General features: G+C 44.7%; 1 protein-coding gene across 1 annotated transcript in view; it reads left to right on the plus strand.

The window, feature by feature from the left end:
- LAMC3 (laminin subunit gamma 3) overlaps positions 1–16,604 on the plus strand; it is an 88,174-nt gene that overhangs the window by 31,713 nt on the left and 39,857 nt on the right. The window contains exons 4-8 of the mRNA XM_036752919.1: positions 1,230–1,396; positions 11,035–11,223; positions 11,722–11,839; positions 13,831–13,929; positions 14,638–14,774. Of these exons, the coding sequence (XP_036608814.1) occupies positions 1,230–1,396; positions 11,035–11,223; positions 11,722–11,839; positions 13,831–13,929; positions 14,638–14,774 (710 nt within the window). The remainder of the gene's footprint in view (positions 1–1,229; positions 1,397–11,034; positions 11,224–11,721; positions 11,840–13,830; positions 13,930–14,637; positions 14,775–16,604) is intronic.

Genomic DNA, 16,604 nt, shown 5'->3' on the forward strand with positions numbered 1-16,604 from the left:
CATCTGGATTCGATTTACATCAGGCCAGACCACCCTCAGACCAGCAGCTGGCTTTAGAAAGAGATGCTTATAGGCCCTGAACAGGTAGTTCCACTAGGAGGTGCCCTGTGGCTCCCTGCAGGGAATCCATCCCTCTCGCCATGACCAGCCTGACACCCAACCATGAAACAGACAAAGTTGGCCTTTGACTAAGTCATGCTGTTACATGGAGATCAAAGCAGCCTCTTGAGAGATGTTATGTCTCGTGTCTATTCAAGAAACTGCCTTGACAGATGCCCCTCTCCAAACTTAAAGAACTAAACCATAGAATAACGGCTACCTACCCCCCAATCTCAACCCCAACCCAATTCCATTGAAATGAAAATGACCCTACATTTAATTGCTCATCAGTATTTATTGAGCACAAAGTAAGGACAGAGAATTTAATCAGTTCTGTGAGAGGGAAGAAAAGGACAGATTGGGTTTGAGGGACCTAGGGAATTAGAAAAGACACTATCCGGGCCCTCAGGGAGAGTGTGATGGTAGTGGGAGTGGGTGGAGCTAATTCAAAAGGACAATGGCCTCCTTACTGGGGGCAGGGGTAGGGAGGGCAGTATCTGGTATAGCTGCTGTCTTTGGCCCTGCTTGGTTATGCCCTGAATTTTTATTTCCATCTAGAAAGAAGTACACTTTACTAAGGGTAGCTGCCACCTTTGGAAGTTTGGGAGGAATTCAGTAGTATTATGTACACTAGGAACAGAATCTGGGCTATTATCTCTGGTACAAAGGGTTTAGAACCATAGGCATAGTCCCAGCTTTGGAGACCTAGGTTTGAGTCCTACTTCTGACACTTACTATCCATGTGACCCTGGGCAAGTACTTCATGTCCAGGAACCTCAGTTTCCTTATATTAAAGTGGGAGAATTGCCCAAGATGGTCTAGATCTATGACTCTATGGTTCCTGGTTGTTTTAACCCTTTATTTGCCAGGTTTCAAGTTACTCCCAGGGTCATAGATTTAGAGCCAGAAGGGACAGTAGAGATCATCAAGTCCATACCTCTGATTTTACAAATGAAAAAAGTACGATCCAGAAAGGATAAATGCTTTGCCCAGAGTCAAACAGGAAATAAATATCTGAGGCAGAATTCAAACTCAGTACATCCTGACTCTTCTATCTACCACATGATACTGCCTCTACTACTGGGTTAGGGGGCTTCCAGCTACTCTCACATCCTTGTTTTTCCCTCCAGGTGTAAGTGTAACGGGCATGCTAGTGAATGTGTCCCTGATGAAGGAGGCCAGCTGGTCTGCAGCTGCCAGCACAACACCACAGGAACGGACTGTGAGAAGTGCCTGCCCTTCTACCAAGACCGGCCCTGGGCTCGGGGAACAGCAGACGCTGCCAATGAATGTCTGCGTAGGTATCTTAGGGAGGAATCAGCCTTGGAGTTGAGACAGAGGGACACAGGTGGGGATGGGAGATGGTGAGCTGACAAGTGTCTGTTTCTGCTGCTCTGCATGTTGGGAGATGGCACGGAGGCACTGATGCAGTTGGGAAAATTAGCTTGTTACCTGAGTTCTCAATGAAGCTCCAACTGACAGAAACATGACAGAATACCTTCCCTGGTGGGTGGCTCTTGGGTAGGCCTTAATATCGTAGGATTTTGCTAAAAGAAACCTTAGAAATCAAAAGATTATAAATTCAGAGCTGGGAGGGACCTCAAAAGTCATTGAGCTCAACCCTCTTATTTTGTTCATAAGGAAAGTGAGGTCCAGAGAAGTCAGAAAACTTGCCTGAGGTCACAGAGGTGGTTAGTACTAGAGGCAGAGTTCAAACTTAGTTCCTCAGACTCAAAATCCAGTGATTCTTCCTACTGTACCATGTTGCCCAGTGAAAGGCTCAGAAGACCTCCTCTGTGGTAGCTAATGGTGGCTTCTGGGCTCCAAGGTCAGCTGTCTGACTTGGGCAAGACATATCAATCCATGCCTCAGTTTCCACATTGGTAAAATGATCAGGGTAGACTATTTTCCATCCAACCAACCAAGAAAACAATATGTACAATGACTACAACAATTTAAACGAAAAGAACAACAAAACGACCACAAATGAATGCAGAAAAATTATAATGACAGGCTTATTTCCAAAGAAGACAAGGCTTCCCTTCCCTTTTGGCTCTAATATTCTATAATTCTTTTGACTATGGCCTTTAAGAAGCTTCATATACCCTACCTCAAGTCCAGTCTGAGCTCCCTCTTCTCCCCTCTTCCTCATCTCATATCACTCAGATGTCTTTGCCACTATCTCCTCCTTCATCCCTGTCTCACAGGAGGAAGGGACCTTGATCTTTTCCAAGATCAGTCCTTCTACCTGCACAGGCAATCCCATGCCATCCTCTCTCCTCCAGCATATTGCCCCCTCTGTCATTTCAACTCTATCACTTATCTTCAATCTTTCCCTGTCCATTGGCTCCTTCTCTACTGCCTGTAAACATGTCCATGTTTCCCATATCCTCCAAAGAGCCCTCATTTGATCCTTCCATATAGGACTGTTGTGTATAGGATCTAGTTGTGCTAGATCTCTTCTGCCTTTTGTGGCCAAACTCCTCAAAAAGGCCATCTACAATAGAGGCCTCCACTTTCCTCTCACTCTCTCCTTAACCCCTTATAATCTGACTTCTGACCTCATCATTCCACCAAAATTGCTCTCTCCACAGTCACCAATTACCTCTTGGTTGCCAAATCCAACGGCCTTTTCTCAATCCTCATTCTCCTTGACCTCTTGGCAACCTTTGACACTTTTGATCCCTCCCTTGTCGGTAAGTCTCTCTTCTCTCTAGGTTTTTCCCGGACATCACTCTATCCCGGTCTGAGACTCCTTCTCAGTCTCTTTTGCCGGATCCTAATCCAGATCACTCCCTCTACCTGTAGGTGTCCCTCAGGGTTCTGTCCTAGCTCCTCTTCTCTTTTCCTTCTATTCTACTTCACTTGGTGATTTCATCAGTTCCTGTGGATTTAATTACCATCTCTATAGTGATGATTCTCAACTCTACCCATCCTACCTCCAGTCTCACATTTCCAACTGCCTTTCAGATATCTTGAAGTAGATTCCAGTAGATGTCTTAAACTTGATGTGTCCAAAACTGAACTCATTATCTTTCTCCTTAAACTCTCCGTCCTTCCTAACTTCCCTGTCAGGTCAAAGGCAATACCATCCTCCCAGTCCCTCAGGCTCACAACCTAGGAGTCATCCTCAATATCTTTCACCTACCATACAAACCCAATCTGTTGCCAAGACCTGTCAATTTCATCCTTGCAACATCTCCAGAATATGCCCCCTTCTCTCTTCTGACGTTTCTACCACCCTGGTGCAGTCCCTCATGACCTCACGCCTGCAGTAGCCTGCTTCAAGTCTCTCTCCCACTCCAGTCCATGCCCATTCAGCCATCAAAATGATTTTCCTAAAGCACAGGTCTAATCATGTCACCTCTTTACCTACTTAATAAACTTCAGTGGCTTCCTATTGTTTCCAGGATCAAATAAAAATCCTATGTTTCTCATTCAAAGCCCTATACAGCCTAGGACCTACTCCCTTTCCAGTCTTCTTACACTTTTCACTCCCTCTCCTCCCCATATATGCCCTTCAGTCCAGTCCCATGGACTTCCTTGCTGTTCCACAAATAAAACTCTTCATCTCTTGGCTCCTGGCATTTTCTCCGGCTGTGCCCCATGCCTGGAATGCTCTCCCTCATCTCTATATCCCATCTTCTACAGGAAACCTTTCACAACCCCTCAATCCCAGTGCCTTCTCTCTCTTACGTCTTATTTATCCTTATTTCTTCCTCATTAGATTGTGAGCTCCCTGAGGGCAGGAACTGTCTTCTGTCTCTTTTTGTATCCCCAGTGCCTAGCACAATTTCTGGAACATAGTAGGCACTTAATAAATGTTTATTTATTGACTGGTCTGGGAAAGACATTTTAAAAAGGACATTGATTTCCCATCAGTTGGGGAATGGCTTAACGAATTATGGTACATGACTGTAATGGAATATTACTATGGCCATAAAAAAGGATGAGTACAGAAAGCAAGACAAGATAAATATACCTATGAATGGATGCAAAGTACAATAAAGAAACGGGCAGCTAGGTGACACAAGGCTAGGCCCAGAATCAGGAAGACTCATCTTCCTGAGTTCAAATCTGGCCTCAGACATTTACTAGCTGTATGACCCCGGGCAAATCACTCAACCTGTTTGCCTCAGTTTCCTCATCTGTAAAAATGAGCTGAAGAAGGAAGTGGCAAACCTGCTCTAGTATCTTTGCCAAGAAAACCTCAAATGGGATCATGAAGGGTCTGACAAGACTGAACAACAACACGATAAACAGAACCAAGAAAACGGTATGTACAATGACTACAACAATTTAGACGAAAAGAACAACAAAACAACCAAAAGTGAATGCAGAAAAATTATAACGACAGGCTTGTTCCCAACGAAGACATATCAACAGACCCCTTTCACCCTTCTCTGCAGACTATGGGTGTGGACCTCCATATATGATGTCCGATTTTTAAAAATATGTATTGGTTAGTTTTGCTGAACTATGAGTGTGGAACTCTGCGAATAATGTCCGATTTTTTTTGTATATTGGTTAGTTTTGCTGTATTGTTTTTCATTCCCCTTTTTTATTCATTGTTATGAGGGATAGCTCTCTGTGGGTGGGAGGTGGGTAAAAATAAAAGATAATCAACTAAAATTATTTTTAAAAAGAAAAAAAACATTAACAAGCTGGAGAGCGTCCAAAATGGAGTTACAAAGACATTGAAAGATTTGGAGACTATACCCCATGAGGATCAAATGAAAGGACTTGGGATATTTATACCGCCGAAGAGAAAACTTAGGAAGGAGACAATTGCTGTTTTCAAGCATTTGAAGGGCAGAAGAAGGATCAGGCTTGTTCAGTTTGGCCTCAGAGGGGAAAATTTAGAGCAACGGGAAGAAGCTGCCGGGAGAAAGATTTTAGCTTGATATAAAGAAAAACTTCCTGACAATAGAACTGCCCCAACACAGAATAGGCCACCTTGCAAGGCAGTGGCCCTCTCTTCCACTCCAAGGTTGGATGACGCTTCATCAGGCTGCCATGCCACAGAAGGGATGCCAAGTCTCGGTTTGTCCTAGCTGGCCTCTGAGGCCCCATCAGAGTCTGGGAGTCTGTGACTTGTGTCAGTGATTGACTTCATTGGGGGATAGGAGGCAAGTCAGAAATTAGGGAGAGGCTTTGTAGTTTCTTATTTGGATTTAACCATTCAAGTCCCAGCTGGTAATCAAACACAGAAAGATTAAACCTCCCCACTCAGTCTTTCCCAATAGGCCTGTGGCTGTGCTTTGATGTCCATCCTTCATCCCCTCATTTCTAAGTCTGGGTCTGTGCTGCGGTTTTCCCAACGTAACCTCAGAAACACAAAGGAGGCAAGGATGGCTCACTCTCCCAGAGCGATGGGGCCAGCAGGGGGAAAGTACTGGCCAATCAGCGGCGACTTCATCCCCTGTCTGCCCCAAGCATAGCGTGAGGATCCCCACTGCCACCATCCGCCCACCTCCCCCCTTTCAGCTCTGCCCTTTTCCTCCAGCCAGACAACCATCAGTTTGTGTTTAAGCCTATCCTGCTTGTTGCCAGCTGTTGTTGGGCTGTGGATGCTGAGCAGAAAAACTCCTCAGCAGACAGGACTCCTGAGCCAGGCTGTCTCCCTGGGCTTGGCCTGCATTGGACTTCAGCTCTGGGAGAAGGATGGCAGGACATTGTGTTCCCCAGCACAGGGAGACAGCCCTGCAGAACCCTGCCCTTGCCCTAATGGGTGCCTTCTGCTCTCCATTGTGGGGCCTCCTTAAGGGAGTTCTCCCACCTTTCTCCTTTATAGCCCTGCTCTGAATCGCGTGCTCCAACTGGGTCATTGAGCAATTGCCCCGGTGGACAGGAGCCAGCTTCATCCCACAACTGTCTTTGCAGGTCATGTTGATTCTATATATCCAGCACGTCTCACTTCCATCCTTTTCTCTCCCTTCACAATGTTTCCTAGACCTTCATGACCACTCATTCAGACTATTACAATAGCCTCCTAATGGATCTCCTTGCCTCCATTTGCTTATGTCTCTAGTCTACCTTTCCCACAGCTGCCAAAATCATCTTCCCATGCAAAGGCCTGCCCATGCCCCTCTCCTGCTCAAAGCCCTATAGTGGCTCCCTATTGCCTCTAGGATAACATGCATCTTGGGACATCTCCAGTTATCATGAACTATATCTGGCCACTGGACCCAGATGGCTTCAGAGAAGAAGGTGAGGCTGGTGACTTTGCACAGCCCTCCCTCACTTAAATCCAATTCACTTGCACGTCATGGCATCATCCTCCTGATATCAGGGTCCTTTTGGAGAGCAAAGGACCAACAAGAAGGATAACATGAACATCTCAGCCTGGCTTTTAACCCTACCCTTCCTCAAGCCAGTAGAGTGTAAACTCCCTGAAGGCAGACACTGTGCTCCAAGGATCCTAGGAACATAGACTTAGACCTGGAAGAAACTTCATAGTACATCTAGTCCAACCGCTTCATTTTACAGGTGAGAAAAATGAGGTGAAGTTATTTGTCCAAAGTAAGATAGGAAGTGTTGGAGGTGAATACAATTTCTATAGCCTCTTTGCCAAGCGTGGTGCCAGATGCAGAGTAGATATTTAATGGATGTTTCCTGAACTGAATCCACACAGGACTCATGCATCATGACATCCATCTTGGAACTATCTCCAAAGAACCAAAATTTCAGGTCCCCCAGGAAATAACAATTTCCATCAAATAGGCTACAGATTGTTACCCAAAGGTGACTTGATCACAAGAAGGCTCATAAAAGATAACATATAGGAGATATATCACGGGAAAAGGAGACGGGCCGGTCATGCATCAGCAGCTCGGGCAGTTGAGTACAGCACTAATATTTTTGCAATGTTAAGACCATGGGAGGAAGGCCTTTCTTTGGCATTTTGTATGCATCTCCATATCCCTATGGAAGTATTCATGGGAGGACACAGACAAAAGTTAAACAGGATGAGGTGTGGATGGTGTAGGATCTGTAGCACAAGAGGTAGTGATCATACCAATGAACTCATAGAGCTATTGAAATCAAGTCATTGACATGTATTGATTAAGCACTGCGCTTTGCACTGGAAATACACAATAGTCCCTGCCCCCAAGGTGTTTATAATCTAATGGAGGAAGACAGCATATAAACAGAAGCTACAAGAGGAGTGGAAGGAAAAGGAGGTCCAGCACAGGTGGCATGGTGGAGAAAGAAATATGAAAAGTCAAAAGTGTAGCCTGGAGAGGAATGAAAGTGTGAACATGACTGGTCTGGGCCTTTCCTTTTAAATCAGAAGTTCTCAAACTTATTTAACCAACCGCCCCCTTTTCAAAAAAAAAATTACTCAGTGACCCCCTGAAAATCTGTTTTCTTTAATACTTCAATAGTTTTTTTTAATTTGCATCATTTCAAAAACTATAATTTTTTTTTGAAATGACACATTTTAAATTTAATAATTTATTATAATTATATATAATATATAATTAATTTAACAATTTATTATAAATTTGTGGGTTTTCCTGCATTGAAATTTTGATGATGCAGTATTGGTCACGTAACTGCATGGTATCATATTGTAAACAAGTCATCGCACGCACATATTCCTGCTGATGCATGTTGGACTTACCGACAATGCATGACAATTTTGCTTGCTTGTTAAGACCTATCTGCAGACTTGACCACTAATGGGTCATAACTTGCATTCTGTGTGTTTATTTGGAAAATAATGTAATCGCTACTTCAACTCAATTACACAACAGATGAAACATCTACAAACAGTTTTTCAAAATTTTCAAAATTTTCCTCTCTTCTTTCCTTATGCTTCCACGGCCCCCTTATTTTTATTCAATGTCCCCCCTCCCCAATTGCACCCTTCCCCCCCTCCCCTGCCCCGTTGTTCCAGTGCTCCCCCAGGGGCTGCTGTGTTTCACTTTGGGAGCCTATGAAGAAGAGAAGAACTGACGGATCAGAGGAAGGAGCTGCCCGGTGGAGGGATCTTCCAGCCAGAGAAGTCTCCTGGAGCCTGGTGTCAAAGGCATATTCCAGGAAGAGAAGGCTACAGTGAATTGTGGGGAAAAGAGTCTGGAGAGCAGGTTCCAGAGAAGAAGAGAGAGTGAAATATTGTCGTGTGACTAGTGCAAAGGTCAAATCTGGCCTCCGGCACTTACTCCCCATGTGCCTGGGGCAAGTCGCTTAACTTCCAGGTTAAGTGATCTGTAAAAACGGTCGTAATGATAGCACCTACTTCACATGGTAGTTATGAGGATCAGAAGGGATAATGTATGTAAATTGTTCTGCAAAGCTTAAACCTCCATATAAATGTGACTTATTATTATTATCAAAGAAGAAAGAAAGGGAGGAGGCCAACGAGGAACATGATCAGAATTCTGAAGCCCAACCATCCCCCTCTAGTCCCGGGCTTCCATGCTGGAAAGACAAAATGACCTGACATCCCAAGTGCAGCCGCAATCTGGCATCGACCTGCCTTTCCAAACTTATTTCACCCGTTTTAAGTATATGAAACCATGCACCTCCTCACACATTTTAATATCCAGCCAAACAGGCCTGCTAACTGAGCTGCTCCCAGAGCTCTGCACACCGTCTCCTGGCCCTGCACGTTTGTTTAGGCTGTCTGCCATGCCTGGAATAAGCTCCTTGTCTTGACTGAAAAATCCTCCTCTGCCTTTGAGTCAGCCCAAATGCTGCCTCCTCCATGAAGCCTTCCATGACTCTGTTCCTCCCACCCCCCCCACCCCCCAGTTTGGTAGTGTCTTCTCAAAATTTTCTAGAGCAGTTTGGCCAGATCTTGTATTTGTCTGTTCCACCCTACCTCGTCTTATGTCCACAGCATATCTCCCCCACACATCCCTAAAGTTTTGGGATCCTCTGTTCCCTGGCCTCCAGCTAGAAGTCAAGAAGATAAAATAGCTTGTGAGCAAAAACACAATCAGTCAGTTACCTGGGTCCAAGAAGACTTGCTTACTGCAAAGTAAAGAACTTTTACAGGTGAAGACGGTAGGGTGGAACCAACCAAAGATGCCTGGGTTTGTTTTGTGGCGTCTCTGCAAAGGACTGCGCTCATAGGACCTTAAGATGTTACAGTTAGAATGGACTTGCGCAGAGATCGATCTAATGCCCTACCATTTCACAGATGAGAAAATTGAGGTCCACAGAAATTCTGTGACTTGCTTAAGGCTGCACACACAGTGAGGCCTTCTGACTCTGATGCCAGGGCCACATGATGATTCATTCATTCGGTAAATAGTTATTGGGCACTTGCCATGTGCAAGGCATCATGGGTGATAGAAAGATGAATAAAGTCAGATCTCTGCCTTAAAGGGGATTATAATGATCTGAGCTAGCCGCTTCTCTGTGCCTTGGTATTCCCATGTATGAAATGGGCACAGATGCACAACTCGGGGAAACTAAGTCTGAGTGAGATAAGGCCTACAAGGCACTAGGGAGAGAATGTAGTCATAGAAACAGACATTTTAACACTTCTGGGGACGTTAGAGACCATCTGGTCCCGTTGCTACATTTAGTAGATGAGAAAATAGTCCTGGAAGAGCTGCGTCACCTACCCAAGGTCACTGAGGGCAGGTCGGGGACTAGAGCCCAGGCGTCTTGATGTCCGGTTTATCTTCTGCCATGTCACACCGCTCCTCCCCATGAAAGGAAGATGGCCTCAGACCCTCCCTACAAGAGGCCCGGACTTCCTTCCCCCTCACCCCCAACCTTCTTACCTCCTCATTAGAACCAGGTTAGAACCCCCCTTTCAAATTCCTAAACAAGCTTCTCAAGAGGCAGTATACCATAGTAGAGAGAGTGCTGCCCTTATTGAGAGGAAGACCTGGGTTCAAATCCCACCTTCAATATCTACTAGCTCTGCGACAATGGCCAAATCATTTAATCTCTCTGGGAATATTTGAGAATAAAAATGATGCAAAACCAAAATATATCAATGAAAATCTTTTAGAATGAGGTTTTTAGTTCTATGACCATGGGAGGGTCACTTAAACTCTTCAGGAATATTTGGGAATGAAAGTCATGCAGAAACAAAATATGTCAATGAAAATTTTTAGGAAGAGAATTTAAAAAACAAACTCTCCAAGCTTCAGTTTCCTCACCTGTGAAATGGGGATAATAATATCCCAGTACTTGCCTGATGAGGTTGTTCAGAGGCTTGAAAAAGAGAACAAAGCACTCCCCACTCTAAAAGGCTGTGTAGAGATCTGCTGTATTGTTATGTTATTATTTTTGTAATTGTAAGTAGAGGCATCACCACACAGACAAAGGTCCCTAGAGTCAAAGCTAGAGTTTTTCCAGTAACAAAGTGTGACCATGAGAGTCAGACTGTACGGAAAGCTGAGCGCCACAGAATCAACGCTTTCAAATTGTGGCGCTGGAAAAGACTTCTGAGAGACCCAAATCGGTCAATACTGAAAGAAATTAGTTCAGGCTATTCACTGGAAGGTCAAATACTGAAGCTGAAGCTTAAATACTTTGGTCACATAATGAGAAGATAGCACCCTTTGGGAAAGACTCTGATATTGAGAAATATTGAAGGCAAAAGGAAAAGAGGACGGCAGAGGATGAGATGGAGACGGTATCATGGAAACAATGAACGTGAACTTGGACAGACTTTGAGAGATTGTAGAGGTCCTCCTGACATGCTATGATCCAGGAGGTCGTGAAGAGTCGGACATACTGAACAACAACCAGGCAACAGAATATTATTGTATTTTAGATAACAATAATATTATGGTACTATGGTTATATAGCTTATAAAAATTATATATCAATATATTAAATATGCTATGTTTCATTATATATAGAATATGGTATATATTTTATGTATTATACAAATAACATTATTATAATGTGATAATATTATACATAATGACTTTTATATATAATATTAATGTTTTCCCCCAGCCTGCAACTGCAGCGGCCTCTCTGAAGAATGTTTCTATGACTGGGAGTTGTACCGGAGCACTGGTCACGGTGGTCACTGCCAGAACTGCCGGGACCACACCGCCGGACCCCACTGCGAGCAATGCCAAGAGAACTTCTACCGTTGGGACGAGCAGCGGCCATGCCAGCCCTGTGATTGTCACCCAGCAGGTACAGAGAAGCAGCTGGGAGTCAGGGGCGGGGTGGGGGGGGGAGGGGAGGACGAGCCAGAAGATAATCAGAAGTGTGCTACCTACTCCTAGGGTAACTGGGAGAAGAGGGCTTAGGAAACTCCCCCCACTCAGTCCAGGAATGCTGAGTTATCTGGAAGTGAGGTTCCTCCAGCCCAGCTCAAGCTAGTTATAGGATCCTCATCGGATGCCTAGTTAAAGCCAGAAGAGGCCTTTGAAGGCATGTAGTCAAACCCCAGCGTTTTCTAGTGACTTGCCTAAGGCCATATAGGCAGTAAGTAGCAGAGTCAGGATTAGAACCCAGATTTCCTAACTCCAAATCTCACATTCTTCCCACTATGGCACACTGCCTCCCATCCCCCCTGCTCTCCTACAATTCCTCTTCCCTATTCTCCATCATCCCTTACTACCCGTCCTCACCCCGTCCCCCACCCTTCAAGCCCAGCTTCCTGTTGCTCTCTCCTCATTCTGCCCCCAGGATCTCTTAGCCTGCAGTGTGACAACTCCGGCACCTGTGAGTGTAAACCCAGTGTGACCGGCTGGAAGTGTGATCGCTGCCTGATGGGGTTCCATTCTCTTAGTGAAGGTGGATGCAGGTAAGTACAGACAGGGGTTCGAGTACTTCTGTTGTTCAGTCATTTTTTGGTCGTATCTGACTCTTTGTGACCCCATTAGGGGTTTTCTTGGCAAAGATACTGGAGCGCTTTGCCATTTCCTTTTCCAGCTCATTTTACAGATTAGGAAACTGAGGCAAACAGGGTTAAGTGACTTGACCAGGGTCACACAGCTAGGAAGTGCCTGAGGCTAGATTTGAACTCAAGTATTCCTAACTCCAGGCCCAGAGCTCTATCCACTGTGCCACCTAGCTGCCCCTAGTACTTGTGTGATTAGTATATATAGGTATAAACACATATGTGCATACACTTGTACCTGATAATATTATGTGTATATGTGTGTATATATATATATATACATGTGTGTATATGGGTGCAAATGGCTATGAATGCGTGCACATATATGTAAATAAATATTAGTGGGGAGAGGTATGTATGAGAAGCATACTGTATAGCTGTGAATAAATGTGCATATTTTAAGATCTTTTGTGTGTTTTTATGTGAGCAGCATAGTTGGTTTGTGTTGGTTAGTGGGGGAGGGGAGAGCTGTCCACATTTGAGATAACATCAGTATATGGAACATAGAATTACACTTACCCATAAGGAAATTTCCCCCTTTGATGCAGTCCACATCTCATTGGCAATTTGGCATATTAGAGAGCTGCCAGAGAGACACAAACAGATGTATTGATAAAATGTGGCCCCAGATTCCTAGAGCTAACAGCGTAGCAGCATAAGCTCCTTGAGGGTGAGACTTGTTTCATTTTTTGTAATTTTATCCCCAGGACCTCAAAAAGTGCCTGGTACACAGTAGGTGCTTCATAATGACTTATTGATTGCTTAATTGATAAATACAAGTGGCTCTAATGTGCAATATTACACAATACATGCATTGGAGAATTGAACCAAATACTATGAAGTTAAGGGATAACGGAGAATAGGGAAGACCCATTGTAGGAGAGCAGGGAACGTTTCATGTAGGAAGTAACGTTTGAATTGAGCTTTGGAGGATACTTTGGGATTCAACAGGCCAGGATGGGGAAGGGGAGGATGCTGTAGGAAAAGTGAATAGCGCAGACAAAGTTGTGTGTGTGTTGCTCTGTGTGGGTCTGTATTTATAGGGGCAACAATCTCTGCAGTAAAAAAAAAAATACAGGTTTAGAGATAAAAGAGACCTCAGAAGCCATCTGACTCAATCCCTTCATTTTACAGATAAGGAAACTGAGTCTCAGAGAGGGTAAGTGACTAGTCCAAGGTCACGCAGATAGTAAACATTAGATGTCATACTTGAACCCACACCCTCTCATTCGAGGATTTTTTAAATGTTTTTTTCAATTAATAGAAATCTATTTTCTTTCCCATTCCACTAAACAAAAAGAAAACAAAATCTTTATGATAAATATGGATAGTCAAGCAAAACAAAACAAATCCCCACATTGACCATGTCCAAAAAAAAAATTATGTCTCATTCTGCACCTTATATCCATCATCCCTCTGTCATAGATAGCATGTTTCATCATCTATCCTCGGAAAACATGGATGGCCATCGCATTGATCAGAATTCTTAAGACTTTCAAAGTTGTTTCTTTTTGCAGTATTACCATTATCATATAAATTGTTCTCCTGGTTGTGCTCATTTCATTCCTCAGCAGTTTGTCTAAATCTTCAGAATTGCTCATTCGTGTACCAAAAAAAAAGCCAGCCCCAAACTAGCCTGAGCAGTTCTGTTCACCCCCCTGTTGTGTCTGACCTTGCCTACTTCTGCCTGGAACTGAGTGACTGACTAGCCAGGGATGCTTCTATACAGAAGAGATGGGAACGGGAAATACAAGGAAAGGGCCATTTGTGAGTTGAGACCCAGATGCCTGAACCAGTCTGCCTCCTGGTGCTCACAGAAGCAGACGGAAAGACTTATTTGAACCTGGCTGAGAGGAGCTCACAGAAGATTCGCTGTCCTTCCCCTTTCTTGGCAGACCCTGTACCTGCAATGCTGATGGCAGCTTAGGACCGTGTGACTCCCGAAACGGACGGTGCCCCTGCAAGGACAAGGTGGAAGGCTATTTATGTGACAGGTGAGGGAGTTGCCCATCAGTGATACCCAGGATCAGCTCTTCCTACCTGTCCTAGCCCAAGATCCTCTCACTTATAGAATCAAATAGAAACTCCTCTGTGGGGCATTTAAAGCTCTTTGCAACCTGTCCCCACCCCCTTCCTCCCTTTCTGTACTCCTGACACATCACTTTCCTCCTCCTCTTCTTCAGTCTAGCCACACTCACCTGCTGGTTGCCCTATACACATGACCCTCAATCTCCAGCCTCTTCACCTTTGCCCTGACTGTCCTCCATGCCCAGAATATACTTCTTTTCACCCCAACCTCTCAGAATCCCTAGTTTCCTTCAAGTCTCGGCTTAGGTACCACCTTCTACACAAAACCTTTCCTGATCCTCACCTTGTGACCCACTCCCAGTACCCTCCCTCCCATAAACACTTTGTGTATCTCATGTATATGCTTATATGCATCCATGTTGTCTCTTCCATTAGAATGTAAGCTTCTTGAAGGCAAGGACTGCTTCATTTTTGTGTTTATATCCCCACCCCCTAGCTCAGTGCCCGGCACATAGCAAATTCTTTGTAAATGCTTATTGATTGATCGATGGTGCAAGGGAAATAGATGAGATGAAATGGGAAGGGGCGAGACCTGTAGCTGCTGGCCAGGTCTTCCTTTCCCTCTGTCACCTGCTTAATCATTACTTGCTTGTCTTGTCCTGTCTGTGCTCTAGATGCCAACCTGGGACATTTAACCTGCAGCCCCATAATCCTTCTGGTTGCACCAGCTGCTTCTGTTATGGCCACTCCATGGTGTGTGCAGCTTCCACCCATTATGGTGTGCGCCATATCATCTCTGACTTCCACCAGGGTAAGGGGTTCCCTTTCATTCGGGACAGATTTCCCCTAGCTTTCCGTGGCCCTCCATGCTCTGCTGCTCCTGGGATGGGGGAAGACCCAGGCTTGACTGGGTGAATACAGAAGTATGCTCATCTTCAGGTTTCTGTGCCAATGTCTACTAAAGATAGCAACAGTAATGATAGCTCCAGTGTACAAAAATCATTAAAGCTTACAAAGCACTTTCCTTACCATAGCCCCGTAAGCTATGTAGCATAAGCATGATCATTCTCAGTTTACAGATAAGAAAACTGAGTCTCAGTAACTTGTACTCAAACCCCATCCAAGTTCAGGGTGCTTTCCCTAGCTGGCCAGGTGCAGCAACTCCCAATCTATTCCTTAGAAGATTAACACACCCATCTCTGGGTGCTGGGTGGATGAGGTCGATGTTACTCTTAAAAATTTCCAAGGCAAAAGATCATTGGATCACAGACCTATAGCTAGAAAGGATAGAAGAGGCATCCTGTCCAACTCCCTTAATTTTCAAATGAGAAAATTAGGGCCAAGTGAGGTTAAGTGATTTGCCCAAAGCCACATAGCAGTAAACATCAGAGACAGGATTTGAATCCAGGTCCTCTAACTTAGGAAAAAGGGAGTAGCTAGCCTGGTACCATGTAAAGGGTGCTGTACTTGGAGTCAGAGGACCTGGGATCAAATCCTGTCTCTGAGGGTTGAGAGTAGGGGGCAGATATCTGAGAGGAATTCATAGTTTTAGATTGTCATCTTAAGATTGCCATGGATTTCAAGCAGCAGCTGCAAGATTCCCTGCAGTTCACTGAGTCTCCCCAAGTGAATCAGGTGGGGAGTCATGTGGACTCAGCTCCAGCCTCTCGATATTCTGAATCCTCCTTTGGAGGCATCTCGCTCTCCGCCTCTGCCCAAGCTCCACAGTTAACTCTAAAGAGTCCCGAGCTGTATCTTAGCTTCCGTATTCGCCTGCTGTCCCCTTTCCTACCACCTCACTCCCACCCAAGCCTACATCTTCATGAACCAGAAACTGTTCCCCTCAAGGCAGTAGTGCACTCTCAATGTCAGCTCTGGGGGACGTAGCTGGGACCTTCACTGGAATCCAAAGATCCCAGCTGCTCCCTCCCTCTGGACCTTTGTATTCTGTCGAGACAATTCCCCTTGAGAGTGAAGCCTTGGGCTGATCCTGCCACCCACCAAGGAAGGAGAACATTGAGTCCTGGAAAGCCACCTCTGAACTTGGAACCGAGAGCTTCCAAATATGGGGAAATGCTACCCTCTGCTGGACATTCTGAGTAGCAGGAGTCCTACAGAAGGTTCCATATCTCACATCTTAGAATCCCTTCAACACTCAGCTCTGATGCCGCCTTCTAACGTAGGCAGCCTTTCCTGATGCCCAAGCGGCCATCAGCACCCCTACCTCTAGTTACTTTGTCCCGAGTCAAGTGTCCAAGACTAGAAGCAGGTGTTGATCTGCATTGGTAGACAAAGTTTCCTCAGTGGGCATTCCATGTTCTTCACACTATTTTCAAACCTAATGAAATCACGGGTTAGGATCAGAAAATGTGTTTCATATGGGTTTATATATGTACATGTTGTTTCCTCAAATACAGTGTAAGCTTCTTGAGGTCCGGGATTGCTTCCTTTTTATCTTCATGTCCCCAGTGCCTATTACAGTGCCTGGCGCATAGTAGGCCCTTATGAGTTGATTGGTGAGATGGAAGAAGCTTTGGACTAGAAGGTAAAAGACTCGATTGGATTTGAGTCCTGGTCCTATTTTTGTAAGAGATAGAGATAAGATTTTTATCTCTTACAAAAAGGGTTTTCTTATAGATTT

The sequence above is a fragment of the Trichosurus vulpecula genome, chromosome 3 (assembly GCF_011100635.1).
Source record: "Trichosurus vulpecula isolate mTriVul1 chromosome 3, mTriVul1.pri, whole genome shotgun sequence".
Taxonomy (NCBI): Eukaryota; Metazoa; Chordata; class Mammalia; order Diprotodontia; family Phalangeridae; genus Trichosurus; species Trichosurus vulpecula.